Source organism: Suillus subalutaceus (assembly GCF_016647625.1).
Source record: "Suillus subalutaceus strain FC151 chromosome Unknown DFJ58scaffold_50, whole genome shotgun sequence".
Lineage (NCBI taxonomy): Eukaryota > Fungi > Basidiomycota > Agaricomycetes > Boletales > Suillaceae > Suillus > Suillus subalutaceus.
This window is the reverse complement of record NW_024540299.1, coordinates 93,511-111,634: the sequence shown is the minus strand read 5'-3', so window position 1 is coordinate 111,634 and position 18,124 is coordinate 93,511. Positions and strand designations below refer to the sequence as shown.

At 49.1% G+C, this 18,124-nt stretch overlaps 4 protein-coding genes across 4 annotated transcripts; 2 read left to right on the top strand and 2 right to left on the bottom strand.

The window, feature by feature from the left end:
- Nucleotides 1–2,714: 2,714 nt before the first annotated feature.
- On the bottom strand, nt 2,715–3,627 carry DFJ58DRAFT_371881 (uncharacterized protein). Its single transcript, XM_041380087.1, has one exon. The coding sequence runs from the start codon at nt 3,569–3,571 to the stop codon at nt 3,089–3,091; it is 483 nt and encodes a 160-aa protein (XP_041244131.1). The 5' UTR covers nt 3,572–3,627; the 3' UTR covers nt 2,715–3,088.
- Nucleotides 3,628–3,727: 100 nt separating this feature from the next.
- On the bottom strand, nt 3,728–4,218 carry DFJ58DRAFT_841242 (uncharacterized protein; the record flags this gene model as incomplete). Its single annotated transcript, XM_041392690.1, has 2 exons — nt 3,728–3,893; nt 3,944–4,218. The coding sequence occupies 2 exons, from the start codon at nt 4,216–4,218 to the stop codon at nt 3,728–3,730; spliced, it is 441 nt and encodes a 146-aa protein (XP_041244130.1).
- An 8,371-nt stretch (nt 4,219–12,589) lies between these two features.
- Nucleotides 12,590–13,766, top strand: DFJ58DRAFT_786851 (uncharacterized protein). Its single transcript, XM_041390094.1, has 5 exons — nt 12,590–12,787; nt 12,836–12,915; nt 12,970–13,095; nt 13,154–13,237; nt 13,287–13,766. The coding sequence occupies exons 2-5, from the start codon at nt 12,896–12,898 to the stop codon at nt 13,567–13,569; spliced, it is 513 nt and encodes a 170-aa protein (XP_041244129.1). The 5' UTR covers nt 12,590–12,787; nt 12,836–12,895; the 3' UTR covers nt 13,570–13,766.
- Nucleotides 13,767–17,512: 3,746 nt separating this feature from the next.
- On the top strand, nt 17,513–18,011 carry DFJ58DRAFT_618190 (uncharacterized protein; the record flags this gene model as incomplete). Its single annotated transcript, XM_041380994.1, has 2 exons — nt 17,513–17,815; nt 17,868–18,011. Coding segments are annotated over 2 exons (447 nt in total), but the record flags the coding sequence as incomplete, so codon positions are not given.
- Nucleotides 18,012–18,124: the final 113 nt, after the last annotated feature.

The window sequence follows — 18,124 nt, the reverse complement described above, 5'->3', positions numbered from 1 at the left end:
AACTGATTATTTTTTTTACGCCCCACTGCTTTTTTAGTTATTCGGGTGGGACCTCAAGTCCTTGTGGCAAACTGCACACCAGAATTGGTGCCAAACACTCCTTCGGACAGGCAGACTTCCAGAAGCCATCAAAGCATACCGATATATAATGGATACGGCTGACGAGGCTACCAAAGCACGCTGCCTCAATTGGTCCATTGGCAAGTCTTCGTGATGTCAACCGGGTATAATTCTCAACCCCATCTCACTTAGCTTTCAAGCAAGAGTGCAGCGTGCTTTATGCTACCACCGGAGTGACCGACCTCGCTGCGAGCGGAGATACTGCCCTCATTGCGGGTAATTACGACAGGGCTATCGAGTTATACTCTGCAGCGATCGGCCTTGGTTTTGCGACCGATACCATCTTTGCGAACCGCAGTAAGGCGAGGTCAGGAATAATGCTATGGGACGACGCACTCCTTGACGCGGAAAAGGTGCGATGACAGCTACCGTTTTGTATTCGACGCTCATTTTGGTGATACGCAGGTCATCGAACTCAACCCCTCATCTTACTTTGGATATCATTTAAAGCATGCGGCACTTCATGGCGCACAGCGATATGATGAAGCCATCAAGGCCTTCAAAATCATGCTCTCCAAGTTGGAAAATGCTCCCGACACGGAAACAACAGGTATGCTCCAAATAGGACATCCTTCAACATTGTTGACTCTTTGTCCAGACTTGCGCCAACAGTATGTTGGTCCCTACGAAGCAGCAGAAGGAGCCATTCAAGAGACTATCAAGGCTCAACTCGACGACGCCCCACATCGTCTGCTTAATACCTTTACTGGGCGCTTGTGCGATCGAGAGGCACAGATCGATGCGTTCAAAACGAGCACAGAGTACAGGGAACTTTTGTCATCAGCATTGGCGCAGGTAGATCTCCGAAAGGAGGACATCAAAGATGTCGTGGCGACGTACTTCCGCTATGTCATGCTATCGCATAGGTGGGAAGGGAAGGAGCCGTTGCTGCATGACATCCAGGGCAAGGTGGTGTACGACTTGGATCGAGTGAGCGGCATCCCGAAGTTGCAGTCATTCTGTGCAACTGTTCGTGATATGGGGTATCGCTGGGCATGGGTCGACACCTGTTGCATCGACCAGACTAACAATGTCGAAGTCCAAAAATCGGTCAACTCCATGTTTATCTGGTATCGCCACTCCGCACTTACTATCATCTACCTATCGGATGTTCCATCTTCGTCGCAGCCTGGCGCACTCGCAAGTAGCGCTTGGAACACGCGAGGATGGACAGTTCAAGAATTCCTCGCCCCAAAATTTGTACTCTTTTATCAGCAAGATTGGTCCCTATATCTCAGCGATCGTTCTCCCAACCACAAAGATTCCCTTGCAATCATGCAGGAGATGGGTGATGCGACGGGCATAGATGCACAGGCCCTTGTCGCCTTCCGTCCGGGGATGAGAGACGCCCGAGAGAAACTTCAATGGGTGTCGGCGCGTATCACTACGTGGCAGGAAGATATTGCATACTCATTATTTGGTATCTTCGGCGTCAACCTGTCTGTCATTTATGGCGAGAAGAAGCAAAAGGCGCTTGGGAGACTCTTGCAGGAGGTCGTAGCTCAGTCGGGTGACATCAGTGCCCTCGATTGGGTGGGGCAATCATCCGAATTTAATAGCTGTCTGCCGGCCGACATTACTTTATACAAAGCTCCGCCTTCCGCCCTGCCATCTCTGTCCGAAGATGACATTCAGACACCAATCTCCTCGTTCCGACATGCCATGGCCATGAAGCTTTACGCTCTTCTTGACAACTTGAGCGCGCCTCGTTTCGCGAACTGCAGACTTCATCTGCCTTGCATCGCATTTCGTGTCACAGCAGTCAAACGGAGTCGCGCTCAAGACCAGGAGATATATGAAGTCAAGGCCGATGGGCTTCATGACCTGCTGATCACCACGGACGACAGGCTAACTCAGTTCTCATCACCGCGATCCACCATGCATACATTCTTGCTCGTTCGTCCGTGGAATCGTTATCTCCTCGATCTTCCTGACTTCGTGGAGCTACCTGACGTTGCTGATGACATGGAGAGTGAGGAAGGTTATTGGTCTGCTCCCACGTCTCCATATTCGCCTGGCGAGTTCCCTGAAGCACAAGAGTCACTGAGTGGTCGAGCGTTGCGATTGGCTGCTCACCTTGAACAGCCTTTTGGCGCATTTTTGCTAGCGCATCAGCGCGGTGGAGAATACAAGAGAATCGCGTCAGATCATAATATTATTGCACAAGTCAAAGACCTTTCTTCTATTCCGGACATGGTCAAGACGCTAGAGATATTGTAGCCGCATGCATTCTTAGTGTTATTTATATCTATAATCGAAGAATATGAATCTGATGTATGAGACGAGCAATACCCACAGAATATCCTCGAAGCTGATCTACAAGCAATAACACAACTGGCCACTTCCATGCTCTCCGGTCATGAGCTTCCCTGTGACAAACGGTTGCTAATTGGATGTATGAGGAACATAATCTTCATCACGAATCGTCAACGCCAGCATCGTTGTACTGCAAATGGATGCGTGAGACCTGGACTACAGCGAGAAAAATGAACCGGGGATACCAGTTGACCCGGGGCAAGACGAACATTGAAAATTGAGGGTAATAGTACACGAGCGGTCCATAGTTGGTGTAGGCGACGGGCTTTGAAGGTTGTAGGAGCAGTAGTAAATGATGAGTTGGTGGGTAGTCGAGGCTGAAAAAGATGTAAATTAGAAATATGATGGCGGCTGTTCACGTTCACGTTCTCGCATGTATCTGTACGAACGTCCGTGAGTGGTTGCCTGCGGCAAGGGACTCAGAGAGCAGGTAGGAGGTAGGGGAAGTGTAGCAGGAAACTGCAAGGAGAACGTCGAGTCAAGTGAGAAGGAAATAAGAGAAGAAATCCAAGGGATCGCAAACGTTACCATTCCGGAGAGGAGCTGTACGCTGTGAGCGTATTTTAAATGATTATATTTGCATCTGAGGCCTGAGGGGCGAAAGACCTGACAGGCGAGATCACTGGCTTACGGCACGGCAGGAGGTGTTGCATCAGACTGTAATAATGATATGCGACGAAGTGGTGTAGAAGGCAAGTTCTAGCTGTGCTTGTCTGCGAAAGAACGTTGGTGGATAACGGACAGATCTGCGTGCGTGGAATGCATATACTGGGTTCTCCATGTTGTACAAGCAAAATGATGTCGCATGGGGTGTCGCATATATGGACCTTGGTCGAGGCCACCTTGTAAACCAATTTGCGTGAGCCAGGCAAGAAGATAATGCAGCGAGGATGTTGGAGATAAAATGAGGCGAGGAGCTGGTAGTACTCGAAGGTCTAAAGCTTAATGGTGTTGTCGTAGGACGTGCTAGTGAGGGTCGCGCAAGGCAGGGACGCGTTCTGCGGTGGAGGGACCTGGGTTGACGTCGCCTGTGCAGATTTGCCTGTCTGAGGATGACCTGTTTACGCGTGACGTTGAGACCACGAATTCTGCTCGTTATTGGTATCCGGGATCTGGACGAGTCACCGATGGACATGATGAGGCCAGGTTCCTCTATTACGTACCATGGGATACCGGCCCGAAGATCCTCAATGAAAACTTAATTTGACATCCATCATAACCTGCATCCAAGTTGAATATTTATTGTCCGTTGGGGCGAAGCCCCATGATATACAAAACATACAGGTATATACTATGAAGTTCTATGTGATTCTATGGATCGTTCAGCAAAACCGATGCCCTCCAGCAAAACGTCACTGATCTTCCGGATGTTGCTACCATCGACGACTATGCGCGTGTGCTCATTACTATGTTTGGAGCTGCTATGCTCCGCGGCATGGGTTGGGTGGACGGCGGGGCTGTTACAGGCTCAGAAGGAGCGAAAAAGAATGTGCTGGTGGAGCCTTACCTACCGAAATCACGCCCTGCACTCTTGGTAATCGGAGAAGGTGGAATATGAGATGTTTTCCAAACGGGCAACAGCATTGTGAAATCGGTGACACCTTTGTCTTTGAGCACGTCTTTGAGCACGTGGATGTACTTGACGTGCGCGAGGATGAGCATGCCGTTGTGCTCGCCTGTGACCGGATGGGTGATATCTATGGATTTGTAAAGCTGTTGGGAGGAGGCGTGGTTAGCGAAGCGAGTGGGCTCGGCATGAAATGAAAGTACCTCGCACTCCATGCTAAAGGCGCTGTCCTTGGCGAGGGAGGCTTTTATTTGCACCTGAATACTTGGTCGTCAGCGCATATATCGTGTCATGAAGGTACACATACACATTTTTCCTTTGTCAGATTGCTGATAGTTCACTCGTCGAAGCCGGGAGCGTCCATTGCAATTGGATCTGCATTCTCAACAAATGGCTCGTTGGTGACGTTTAGTTCTTCAAGTTCGCAGTTGTGTCTTTAAGGCGGCCCGGAGCAGTATGGTTGCATGTAAATGAGATGATAGGTGGGTAGTTCGTGACCTATGGGAAAAGGTATGTTAAACCAGCTGGTGGATGCAAGCGTGTAGGGCGGCGCGTTACATGACGGAGGTCCGTCTTATCTGAATGGTTCCAGGTTCTCTATGCCCTCCTCACTGATCGTGGACACGAATGCGATGGACCGTGGTACAATGCCTAAAATAAAGAGCTGGTAGATATCGCTGTCGATCGCAGTCACGATTGCGGCCGAACAGCAGGTCGAGGAGTACGTACACCTTGTCTGTTTCTGCTGCGTCATAAACTTTCCACCCTGCAGATTCGCCTGCACAACCCAGTATTTTACGGCAAGAGCGTTGTCGGCTCTCTGACAGTACGTCCATGATGGAGTAGGCGGTGGAATCGAATGGAGGGACGGCAAAGGGACGGACAAGGTAGATTAGCTAGATGAAGAGAGCGAAGCTTGGTTGCAGATTACATAATATGATATAGGTGTAGCCTCGTGTCCTGGGCAGGCTGGGCACGAAGCATTTGAGGCTGTGAAGAGGCACCAAAAAGCCCGGTGCACGCACCTCTGAAACTTAGATTAAGACAACCACAAGCTATCCAGCAAGTTGTGCTCAATACCACCCATTCGAGGAGAATGACAGGAGCAGAACAGCCCGCCATTCAAATCGCCACGGCTAGTCGAACATTTAAAGGTCATGGAGATGAAGTTTTAGCAGCCGCAGTCTTCCCTGATGGACGCTGTATGGTGACGGCCTCGCACGACAAGACGCTTCGTCTGTGGAATTTAGAAGACGGTGTTGTATTGAAGATAATGGAGGGGCATCGCTTCGGTATAGGAAGAGTTGCAATATCAAAAGACGGGCAATTCATAGCAAGCGGTGATGACGGCGGAGAGCTCATCGCCTGGAACAAAGACGGCGAATCTCTCATACAGCCCATCAAAGTCCACTCCAGACCGATATGGTCGCTCGATTTTTCCCCAGACAGCACATTGCTGGCGAGTGGCTCACATGATGCCACAACAGTGCTCTGGAATACAAAAACACGGCAGGTGCAAGGAGATCCAATCAATTGTGGGCCTGGTGCTGAAGTGCGCTGTGTTCGGTATTCACCGGCTGGTGAACATCTTGCCATCGCAACAATAAAGGATATACAAATATGGAATCCCGGAGGCAAGAGAGAATGCATCGCAACATTCCAAGGTCACTCTGCATTCAATGGAGCATGGAATCTTGCACTCCTGTGGACGCAAGATGGAAAACAGCTTGTCTCGGCTGGTTATGTACACGATCCCACCATACGGATCTGGGATTCATCGACCTGGAAGCAGGTCGGTGAACCCTGGAAGGGCCATACTGACCATGTTGAGATGATTGCCTTGAACCCTACTGGCACCCTTCTCGCTTCCGCATCTGCGGACCACCAGGTTCGACTTTGGCGGCTTTCGGATCGACGAACCATCGCCACATTCAAGCACACCAGTAAGGTGAATTGTGTCACCTTCTCCACGGATGGCAAGGACATCCTAAGCGGAGGTTGCGATAACATGATATCAAAGTGGGCAGTACCTTTGCTGGAGAACATTCTCGAGGACCAGGCATGCAAGGCTTGTTTCCAGCCTTGTCTTTTACCACGTAATCTGACCATGCGTGATGCAGATCCTCACCATCAACACGACAGTCCACGATGCATGCATAAGCGGGGACTTGCCCACTGCTGACAGGCTGTTAACGCAAGAGATCAACGCTAATAGAAACGCCTACAACTCTTATGCGAATCGCTCGTTTGTCAAAGCAAGAAATTCGGACTGGGACTGCGCACTTGATGACGCGCTCAAAGTGAGATGCACCGTTCCGTCATGACGTTTTTAACACAGACTTACTTATATGGTGATGTAGAGCATCAGCATTCAGCCATCCTTGATGGGCTGTATCTCAAAGGGCATCGCCCACTGTGGAAAACGACAGTTCGAAGACGCGATGAAAGCATTTGACCTCGCGTTCATGTACGTGGACGCAGATTTGAATAAAACTCGTCTTCTACTCTTGATCAAGGTACGTTAATTGTGTCTCATGCACTCGCTATTTACACGACAGCTGTCAGGCCATCGCCCTTTTCAATGCAGATCGACATGACGAGGCAATTCTGCGCGCAAAAGAGCTAGCTACTACTCATCCCAATGCAATGTCTCTTGCCTGTGGTACCGTAGAAGTGAGTGCTCCTGACACAGTCAAGTCCAGAGTCATGCGTCAATGCTGATTTTGCGAACCTCATACTTCAGGCTTATCTACGTGTCCAAGTGGGAATAAATGCATTAGACGACGCACGTCACAACGAAGCCGCTGGCCACTTCACTGCCGCTGTCAAGGCTATCGGTTTCTCGTCTATGTCGGCCATCCATTCTAAATATGATGTCTTTGTGGTGGTAGGTTAATTGCAATGCAACCGGAAATCAAATTTTCACGCCCGATTGTGCTTTTTCTAGTTATTCGGGTGGGACCTCGAGTCCTTGTGGCGAACTGCACACCAGAATCTGTGCCATTCGCTCCTTCGGGCAGGTAGACTTCCGGAAGCCATCAAAGCATACCGACATATTTTGGATACAGCTGATGAGGCTACGAAAGCAGGCTGCCTTGATTGGTCCACTGGCAAGTCTTCGTGATGTCAACCGGGTATAATTCTCAATCCCATCTCACTTAGCTTTCAAGCAAGAGTGCAGCGTGCTTTATGCTGCCGCCGGAGTGACTGACCTCGCTGCGGGCGGAGATGCTGCCCTCGTTGCTGGTGATGACGACAGGGCTATCGAGCTTTATTCTGCCTCGATCGACCTCGATTTGGCGACTGATACCATCCTTGCAAACCGCAGTAAGGCGAGGTTGGGAAAAATGCTATGGGACGACGCGTTCCTCGATGCGGAAAAGGTGCGATGACAGCTACCATTTCTTATTCGACGCTCATTTTGGTGATATGCAGGTCATCGAACTCAACCCCTCATCCTACTCTGGATATCAGTTGAAGTATGAGGCACTGTATGGCGCACAGCGATATGATGAAGCCATCCAGGCCTTCAAAATTATGTTCTCCAAGTTGGAAAATGCTCCCGACACGGAAACAACAAGTATGCCCCAAATAGGACATCCTTCAACATTGTTGACACTTTGTCCAGGCTTGCGCCAACAGTATGTTAATCTATCCGACGCAGAAGCAACCATTCAAGAGACCATTAAGGCTCAACTCGACGACGCCCCGCATCGTCTGCTTAATACCTTTACTGGGCGCTTATGCGATCGAGAGGCACAGATCGATGCGTTCAAAGCGAGCACAGAGTACAAGAAGCTATTGGCATCGACATTGGTGCACGTAGGTCTCCGAAAGGAGGACATCATAGATGTCGTGGCGCCGTACTTCCATTATGTCATGCTATCGCATAGGTGGGAAGGGAAGGAACCGTTGCTGCATGACATCCAGGGCAAGGTGGTGTACGACTTGGATCCTGTTGGCGGCATCGCGAAGTTGCAGTCATTTTGTAAAACTGCTCGTGATAAAGGGTATCGCTGGGCATGGATCGACACCTGTTGCATCGACCAGACTAACAATGTTGAGGTCCAACAATCGGTCAACTCTATGTTTATCTGGTATCGCCACTCCACACTTACTATTATCTACCTATCGGATGTTTCACCTTCGTCGCAGCCTGGCGCACTCGCAGGTAGCGTTTGGAACACGCGAGGATGGACAGTTCAAGAATTCCTCGCGCCAGAATTTGTCCTATTTTATCAGAAAGACTGGTCCCTATATCTCGACGATCGCTCTCCCAACCACAAGGATTCCATTGCAATCATGCAGGAGATGGGATTTGCGACGGGCATAGATGCACAGGCCCTCGTCGCCTTCCGTCCGGGGATGAGAAACGCGCGGGAGAAACTCCAATGGGTGTCGGCGCGTGTCACCACGTGGCAGGAAGATATTGCATACTCATTGTTTGGTATGTTCGGCGTCAACCTGCCTGTCATTTACGGCGAGAAGAAGCAGAAGGCGCTTGGGAGGCTCTTGCAGGAGGTTGTTGCTCAGTCGGGCGACATCAGTGCTCTGGATTGGGTGGGGCAATCATCAGAATTCAATAGCTGTCTGCCGGCCGACATTGCTTCATACAAAGCTCCGCCATACATCGTGTCATCCTTGTCCGAACATGACATTCAGATACCAATCTCCTCGCTCCGACATGTCATGGCTATAGATTCGGTTCTGAAACTTCACACTCTACTGGACAACTTGAACGCGCCTCGTTTCGCGAACTGTAGGCTGCATCTGCCATGCATCGCATTTCGTGTCACGGCAGTCAAACGGAAGTCGCGCTCAAGACCAGGAGGTATATGATGTTAAGGCCGACGGGCTTCATGACCTGCTGATCACCACGCATGATAAGCTGACTCAGTTCTCATCACCACGGCCCACCATGCAGACATTCTTGCTCGTTCGTCCGTGGAATCGTCATTTCCTCGAGCCTTCTGACTTCGCGGAGCCGTCGGGCTTGGCGCAGCCGCCTGACGCTGCTGACGATACGGAGAGTGAGGAAGATTATTGGTCTGCTCCCGGGTCTCCATCACAGGAGTCGGTTGATTCGGAACTGAGCGGTCGAGCGTTGCGATTGGCTGCTCACCTTGAGCAGCCTTTTGGCGCATTTTTGCTAGCGCATCAGCGCGGCGGAGAATACAAGAGAGTCGCGTCAGATCATCATATTATTGCACAAGTCAAAGACCTTTCTTCTATTCCGGACATGGTCAGGACGCTAGAGATATTGTAGTGGTATGCACTTTTGGTGTTGTTTATATCCATAGGAGTGTGAAGATGACGTATAAGACGAGCAATAACCATAGAATATCCTCGATCCTGATCTAAAAGCAATAATACAACCGGCCACTTACATGCACTCCAGCCATGAACTGTCTTGTGGCTACCAGTTGCGAATTGGATGGATGAGGCGACGGGCTTTGAAGGTTGTAGGAGTAGTAGCAGTAGTCGAGACTGAAAGGATGTAAGTTAGAAATATGATGGTGGCTGTTCACGTTCACGTTCTCGCGTGGATTTGTATGCGAACATCCGTGAGTGGTTGCTTGCGGTAAGGGACTCAGAGAGTAATTAGGAGGTAGGGAAAATGTAGCAAAGGATCGCAAATGTCAACATTCCGGAGATGAGTTATCCGCTGTGAGAATATTGCAGGTTATTGTATTGACGTCTGAGGGGCGAAAAATCTGACAGGCGAGATCACTGGCTTACTGCGCGGCCCGGCAGAAGGTGTTGCATCGGACTGCAATAATGATATGTGACGAAGTGGCGTACAAGGCGAGTTTTAGCTGTACTTGTCTGCGAAAGAATGTTAGTGCATAACAGATAGATCTGCGTGCGTGAAATGCATACACTGGGCTCTTCATGTTGTACAAGCAAAATGCTACCAAGGATATCGGATGGGGTGTCGCATATGTGGATCTTGGTTGAGGCCGCCGTGTAAACCAATTGGCGTGAGTCAGACGAGAAGATCATGCAGCGTGGATGTTGGACATCAAACGAGGCGAGGAGCTGGCGGAACTCGAAGGCCCAGGGGTTAACAGTGTAGTTATGAGCAAGGCTGGCGAGGAGAGCACAATCGAATGACAGTCCTAGATGTATGAAAAGGTTGGTGTGCCCTTCAAAGGGCGTTCCGACTTTCATCAGCGTCGTGGCGTCAAACTCATAAATTGCACTGAGGTCATGATCGGACGTGTGAGTGCCAACGTTGAAGCTATACTTAGTAGCAGATCCGTTGCTCGCCATGAATATTCAGAAGATCGAGAGTGAAAGGTTTATGACCTCTCAAGGTCGTGACCGGTGTCATCCTGTATGGGAGTTCCACAATACAGTCTTCCCGTAGGTCAACAAGCGCCAGTTTGGCCCCAAAATGCATGTGAAGACCTTGGACTGATCCAGAACTAAGTCACGAGATTCGGCATCAGATATCTGTCCTGGAGATACAACAACATAGCATGTAATGGCGGGCTATACTTGCATCTGACAAAAGAGGCGAGTTTCATAGTTAGTTTACATGTCTGTCAACTATGGGACAGGTTAATGTGATATAACACATTCGACGACCGATAATGATCAAAAGTAAAATGTTCACGAGGTCGATTTAGAAGCAGCCACACAACCGGCCGCTTCCATGCTGTCCAGCGGTAATCTTCACTTCTGTGGAAGCTCGTTGCGAATTTGGATGAGGTGAAAGAGGAACAGAAGGAACATAGTCATCGTCAGAGGGAGCACCCGCTGCAAACAGATTCATGAGACCTGAGAGAACTGAATCGAACCTACTGTTTGGCCTGAGCAAGAGGAACGTCGACAATAGGCAGTAATGCATGGCCTGCACGAGCGGGCCACCAGGTTGATAGGTGGTGTAATCGTGCTTTGAATGTGGCGGGAGCGGTGAGAGAAGGTTCAGTTGTGTGGGTGTTGATATGGGTCGAGCCTGAAAGAATGTAGGTCGGGAACGAGATCATGGCAGCCGACACTCACGTTCTTGTGGGGATTTATATCCAAATGCGCCCGAGTCGTGGCTTGCGCAGAGAGAGAGAGAGAGAGAGAGAGAGAGAGAGAGAGATGTGAGGTAGAGATAGAGTAGCAGGGGACTGTCAACTTGAAGTCGACTAAATGCATCAGGAAGAGAAGTATACATCCTGAGGATCACGAGGCTAATCACCCCAAACAGGATTCATGCAAGAAGGAAGCATTTTACGGAGGTAACGAAGGAAAGTACGTTCCCGTGTATCGTAGGGGGACCTCTTTGTGGGTGGGGGATAATAGGTAGTTGTGTTGTGTTACGGCGCACAACACGACGTGTTGTGTTGAACTATAAGGGATCTATGGAGTGTAGACGAATGGGAGTCGTAGGTTTGTAGCTGCACTTTTCTGTAACCTAGTTCGAATATGAGCGCACAAATGGATAGATATGTATGCGTGGATGCGTACATTAAACTGCGCTTCTGGTGTAGACTGGATAGTGGCAAAGATGTGGGGTGGAATGTCGCATATATAAATCTTGCTTTCAGCCCAGGAGGTATATGCCAGTTGGTGTGACTTGGATGAGAGGATAACAATTAGCTATAGGGGAATATTATCAACATCATTTGAGGCTAGGAGATGGCAGGATTCGAAAGCCCAAAGCTTGATGGTGTTGTCGTAGAAAGTGCTAGTGAGGGTCGCGAAAGGAAGGGACCTGGGTTGATAATATTGCCTGCACGGGTTTGTCTGTCCGAGGATGACCTGTTCATGCGTAACGTTGAGACTACAAATTCTGCGCGTTATTGGTATCCGTAGTGAGTGAGAGACGAGTTCACCGTTGGACATGATGAGGGCAGGTTCCTCTATTACGTACCCTGGATACCGGCCCGATGAAAACTTAGATGAACCAGAATCTCACTTGATGCTTGCAAGGATCATTGATGCATCCTTGGAGAGCACTATCAAATGAAAGTGTCATTATGAGGTGACGGCAAGCATCTTTTCCCACTCTGACAACCGATTTCTGCGATCCAACACCTCACACCGTAGTGCTCACTCAGTCTGTCACCAAGTATTTCAAATACGACTCGGAGTTTACCAGTGTCCAAGCTTCCAAGTCCCATATCGAACATCCTACCCCGCTCGCCAGCAGGGTGCTGTCCACGGAAATATCAATATAGTTGATATACCCTAAGTAGCCTTCAAACGCTCTCGTGGTCTCAGGTCGATGCTTCCACGACGCGTTAGGTGACGGAGGTGCGTCTTACCTGAATGATTTCAGTTTCTCTATGCCCTCCTCACTGATCGTGGACACGAATGCGATGGGGCGTGCTGCGATGCCTGAAATCAAGAGCTTGTAGATATCGCTGTCGATCACGGTCACGATTGCGGCTGGACAACAGGTCAAGGACGTACACCTTGTTTGTTTCTGCTGTGTTGTAAACTTTCTACCCTGCAGGAGTGGTGTCGACTCTCTAACCGTACGTCCATGATAGAGTGGGCGGTAAAATCGAATGGAGGGACGGACATGGTGGACTCAGGTGGAGCGGTCAGGAGAGCGAAGCTCAGCGGCCCTGGATTGGTTACAGATTACGTACAGATTTAGGGTTGCTCAATTCTTTGGCTCAGTTCGCGGGCTCGGCCCAGCTGAGTTCACCTGTCAAAAAATGACATCGCTTAATGTTCGGCAAACTCATCCGTCAATGTTTCAACACTCACAACTAATGCGCACTCCGTTCTGTTGATTATCGAAATCATTCGGTGCAGGAGAAGCTGTCGCAAGCGGCCCAGGTAAGTTTTGTTTGAATAGCAGGAACGTGAGCTGAAATATATATTCAGCTTATACCCGTAATAGCTGCTTTCTGATCATCCGGCTTGGGATTCGGGAATCTGACGAGTATGCACAGACTCTCCTTGCTGCAAGTGTAGCTTGTTTGTGATGATCAGACTAATTTACACTTTAATATTATTAGCTTGAACGTTCGCAGCCGTCCAACTCGCCAACTCCAAGTAGTACTCCCAGTGCCTTTCGTGCTCCCAACGCTTCGTTCGTGCCACCATCCCATATCGATAGCGAGCAGCATGTGTGAAGCAGCGGAGTAAGCGGCCACGGTCTGCAATTGATGTCTACTCGAAAATTGAATGACGAATGCCAAGGCTGCTGGCCACGATGTTGGGGGACTTTGTACCTAAGCGATCAATCAATGGTATACCCGAGGATGGTTCGAACTTTTCTGTCTGGTCAGATCCTTATCAATGACTTTTTTCATTCTATTGACTATGTTCTTAGGTATGGGAAGAGTCCGAAGGTTGATCGTGCAGTTGCACGTCACTCAGCTGCCCCAGTTTCTGATGGCAGTGGTTTTGAGAACGAGTGTGTGGGTCCATTGATGCCGTCACAAGGAAAGGCCTCTCATATGGTATCGGAGCCGAAGTTCAAGCCTGCGGCAAAATCCAGGTCACAGACAGCTGTGTCAATGGCAACAATAGACGAGTTTCTGAAGCAGAAGGGTGAGTTGGACCAACAACGTTTTGAAGCTCAGCAAGAATGGTTTGCTCGGGAGGTCAATTGAGCAGAGCGCATGTCAAAGATTGAGATTGCTCGTGCTGTGCTATCAGCTCCCTCTACTGAAGTTGATCCTGATGTGAAGGTTGCAGCAAATGGGTTCCTTTACCGCTTCTTTGATACTTAACATTCACACTACTATTAGTTACCACTAGTTCGTGCATCCCCACATCTCGTGCATCGTTTAAAACAACGCTTTTCTACTACAAATATTCAAACTAATACATGCATATGCAATCATAAATCATAAAAACACCCTACGAGCTTTAACGGATGCGATCCAACAAGAAACAAAAGAATTAATTTTTTGGTGGTGACAACGGTTTGTGTCACTCTCAATGTCACCTGCCGGTACTGCCGCAGCGGAGTTTGGAACTCAGACACGCTTGTGGCAACGCGTCGCGACACATCTGAACGCGTACATGGGTGGGTAGTATGGCGCGCACTCGAGTTGGTGGGACGCGGGAAGGTCCCAGAGATCTTACCAAAGAGGCTCGCATTCAAGCTGCAATCCACGATACCTTGACTGGTGTTTATAGCAGTTTCCGAAGTGCTGCTATAGCTCACAAGGTAAGCACTCCCTCAGTAATTCGGATGCTAACTCAATTTTCCTTTAGGTGCCCCCACAGACTGTACGAGATCGTGCTTCAGGCAATCGTGGCACTCGGAAATCATTGCTCAATGAATCCCAAGAAAAGGTGCTGGTGGACTGGTGCCACCATAACTCAGATTCAGCCACCCCTCTCCATCCCCGCAAACTCCGTGCTCAAATATTCGAGATGGTGAAAGCTTACCCAGGCAAGAATTGGGTCCGCTGCTTCCTTTCCCGTCACGCGGATATCCTTGTTGCGAAACCCCGAGGCCTGGATCCAAAACGCGCACAAAATTTCAACAAGGCAACAATCACGGAGTATTTTGATATGCGCAAGGCCTTGGACGATGAGTTGGAAGGAATTCCACCAGAACACAACTGGAATGTTGATGAGAAGGGGTGTCAGATGGGAGGTGGCCGAAAGGGAGACAATTCAAAATTTATCTTCTCGAAAAACAATCGAGAACGCTATCGTATTCACAGTGATAATTTAGAGCTGGTCACAATAATTGAATGTGTTTCAGCAGCTGGCGATTCCATTCCTCCATCATTTGTTTTGGCTGATGGCCCCACTGATCTTTCTGCACGGATCGCAGCTCACTTGCAGGATCCTGGCACTCGTCAAGCCCTCGCAGATAATCCTCGATTTTCAGCGCTATGGTTTGAAACGACGTGGGAACCGTGGGCACATCACTGCGTCTACCTCAACTTCAACCGAAAGCTCAACTCGGACACCTTCAGCAAGTATTTCTCTCCCCCCAGCAGCCACCAATGTACCCCCTCCGCACATGCCATTTTTCTCGCAAATACCAGGATCCATTCCATATTCAAACCATTGGCCAGGGCAACATCACATTGGTGCTGGATTTTCACCAACTGCTCCGAGTCCTGTTGCATCCACGTCATCACAACCATTGCCGTCTGGGCATCTTAATAATGATGACAGTCTATATTACTCTGGTAAGCCGCAATACATATTTTAGATTACTACATAGCAGTACACTTCGTATATACAGTATATCTTCCTTAATGTAGTGTTGCCGTCGAGGCGAGTTAAACTCGATGCGAAATCGATTCGGTTCGAAAATGACCAAAATCGTTTCAACTCGAAACTCCGATCTGAATCGAGTTGCAACTCGTTGGGTTCGAGATTTACAATCGATTTGGTGTACTTCATATCCATACATCGTAATCCCCTGTGAATGGCCCCAGGCGAATATTGTTACAATGAGCTGCAGTGGACTCGACATAGCTCTGTAAGTCTTCAAAAACCTTGTTCAAGCTGGCACTGACTCGGGTACATGTAATGCGAAGCTCGCTGAGAAAAAACGCGAATGCTCAGTACTATGGCGACCTCTGCTTCATTTCACGGCATTGTTGGTCACCAAAACGGAAGCAGATATCAGATCGATAAAAAGAATTTCTGGCGCTATGACGGATTCATCGCCACTCCAGAAATCGCAGATATTCGTGTACATTTGGCGCTAACACTGCTTCTGCGGAAGACGGAATCTATCTATTGGATGCGTGGACAACTATCGGTCCCATCATAGAAGCCGATCACGCGCCATTGAGTGCACCAGAACACATACCTGACTACCTTGCAATATTGACCCATCCCGGAGTATCTCCTCATCGCCTGGATCTCTAACAGAACTGCATTTGTGCCATTCAACGAAACCTCTCGGTGGAAAAAGGCTTGGTCAGAAACGCGCGCATGCGGATAGTTGCTCTGCATCGTCGATTTATTGAAGTCCAACTCATCAATACTTTCGAACGCCACTGCATTCTCCGCATTAACTTTGCGTTTCATCCAAACTGTTCGTCGTGGACTGTGAATCGAAGACAGTTTCCTTTGCGACTCGTGTATGCAACTACATTTAATGGTTGTCAAGGCTTGACACTGGCACGAACCGTGCTCGACCTTCGAACGGATCCCTTTGCTCACGGTCAGTTGTACACGGCACTATCAAGGGTAAGAACGTGAAGAGACACGATGTGTCTATTCGCAGAGGCGAACGAAGGACAAGACTGCTAATATTGTATTTCCTGAGTTGCTACTGTAAAGCAGTGTTCTGCCGGTCAGCGACCGCAGTGTTCGTTCACTGAACGCAAAAAGTGGGAAAGTCGATGACCGTTGGCAACGTTCACTCGATCATGAACGTGTCGGGTGCCATGAGTCCTTGTATATTCTTTATATAGATACAATTCAATTCATATTCATATCTAAATGGTATAGATAATGCATCGAGCGCGCGACTACTCACGTCTAGATGCATGTCTAGCTACATATGAGCATTGTCTCACATGTCCTCGCCTTCTTCGCTGCATCTGGTAGTGTTATCAATCAAGGTGAGTTTTGCACCTAAGCTATGATATATTAATGCAAACTCAACTGCGCAATAGTAATCAATGCTCGTAATAATCCATGCAGAATCCTCGTGCCCCCACCTATATGGCTTGTTGTGGCCCACGGTGCGAAACACAGCGCCTGCTCTTTTTTCTTGCTCTCGTCCATCACCATTCCACAACCGTCGTCCTATGGCCAGCGGCAAGAAGAAGACTCGGAGTACTAATCGTGGCTGGTGGTGGACGGAATTTACAGAACACCCCGGCTACGAGAGTTCAGAACCGATATCAATGGTGCAGCAGAAGGCTAAAGTAATCTGCACCAGACAACTCGAGCATTACGTCGCGGCAGAACGGGCTCGTGATGAACTTGAGGTACAGTTTGGATCGCGGGATCATGTACGAGATGAGCAGGCGATTAAGGGAGCAGGTAAGCTTAAATTGTACCATCTATTTATTTCTAACACTTTCTATTGTAGTGTGGGCTACTGGCCAGCATGATCCGCAACGGATTTGGCATGTCAGTCGTCCAAAAACACTCATGACACATATTCGGGACTGTGAGCTACATACTGAGAGCGTTTGGTCACGTGTGCGAGGTGACCTTGTTGCGCATGGCTCACCCAACAAATCTGCTCGCTTCAATCAAGTGATGCAACCCATGGCGGTACACGCCACGCTGTCCATGCCTCAGTTGCACGACAATTCTTCTCAGATTGCGGGACCGTCCTCAGCTTCGCATTCACCAGCTCTCGGTCTCTTTATTCCAGGTCTTTCGGCACCGTCTCCGATTGCTGGTGGCTCTTCGGGCTTGTTATCTTTACTGAGCCCACTGGCATTTGATTCTTGTGCACCCAGTCCCGCAATTTCTGATATCACGCTCCTTTCGCTTCCCTCGAAGCGCCAGTGCCTGACCAATTCAGGTACATATCGCTCTGTTTCGCAGCCTGTCACTGCTGGATCTGTCTTGTCGCCACTTGTCGGAGCTCACTGGTCAACCAGCCAAACTTGGACCGATGCTGATCAAGCAGATTGGGAAGCAGGGTTAGCACGGGTAACTGCGAGTGCAGGATTGCCACTGCGATGGGTTGAAAATCCAGAGTGGTTGAGACTTTGTGATAGGTTTATTCCTCGAGCGAAAGCACCGTCGGCGAAGGTTCTTATGAAACGTGTCATGCCTCAAGTTCTTCGTGGTATCAAAGCCACTGCGAAAGAAGAATGTCGTGGCGCAGTCGGAACACTGCAATGTGATGGCTGGACTGGCGAGAATAGCCATCATTTGCTTGGTTTCATGATGACCATAAAACAAAAGGTAAGCTGTGGATGTTTTTATGACCTTTAAACTAACTGCTTTGTCTTACAAGCTGCGTGCTGTCCGTGTTCATGATGCATCTGGTGACTCGCGCAATGCCGAAGAACTCCTGAAGCAAATTATTGAATCAATCAATCAAGTTGAGAGCGAGTGGGGAGTGATTATTATTGCATGTACTACTGATGCATCTGGAGAGTCTCGTAAGGCTCAGCGACCCCTTCGCACCAAATTTCCGCACTTGGTAACACCTGACTGCCTAGCTCATCAGGTAGGTCATTGATGCGAGAATAGTATGCGAGTTAGCTTCAT

Excerpts from the sequence above, each read along its gene's own strand:
- DFJ58DRAFT_371881 (XM_041380087.1), bottom strand. The coding sequence starts at position 3,571 with ATGTCCATCGGTGACTCGTCCAGATCCCGGATACCAATAACGAGCAGA.
- DFJ58DRAFT_786851 (XM_041390094.1), top strand. The coding sequence starts at position 12,896 with ATGCACAGACTCTCCTTGCT. Across the intron at positions 12,916-12,969 it reads ATGCACAGACTCTCCTTGCT|CTTGAACGTTCGCAGCCGTC; the intron begins GCAAGTGTAGCT and ends TAATATTATTAG. Across the intron at positions 13,096-13,153 it reads AGCATGTGTGAAGCAGCGGA|GCTGCTGGCCACGATGTTGG; the intron begins GTAAGCGGCCAC and ends ACGAATGCCAAG.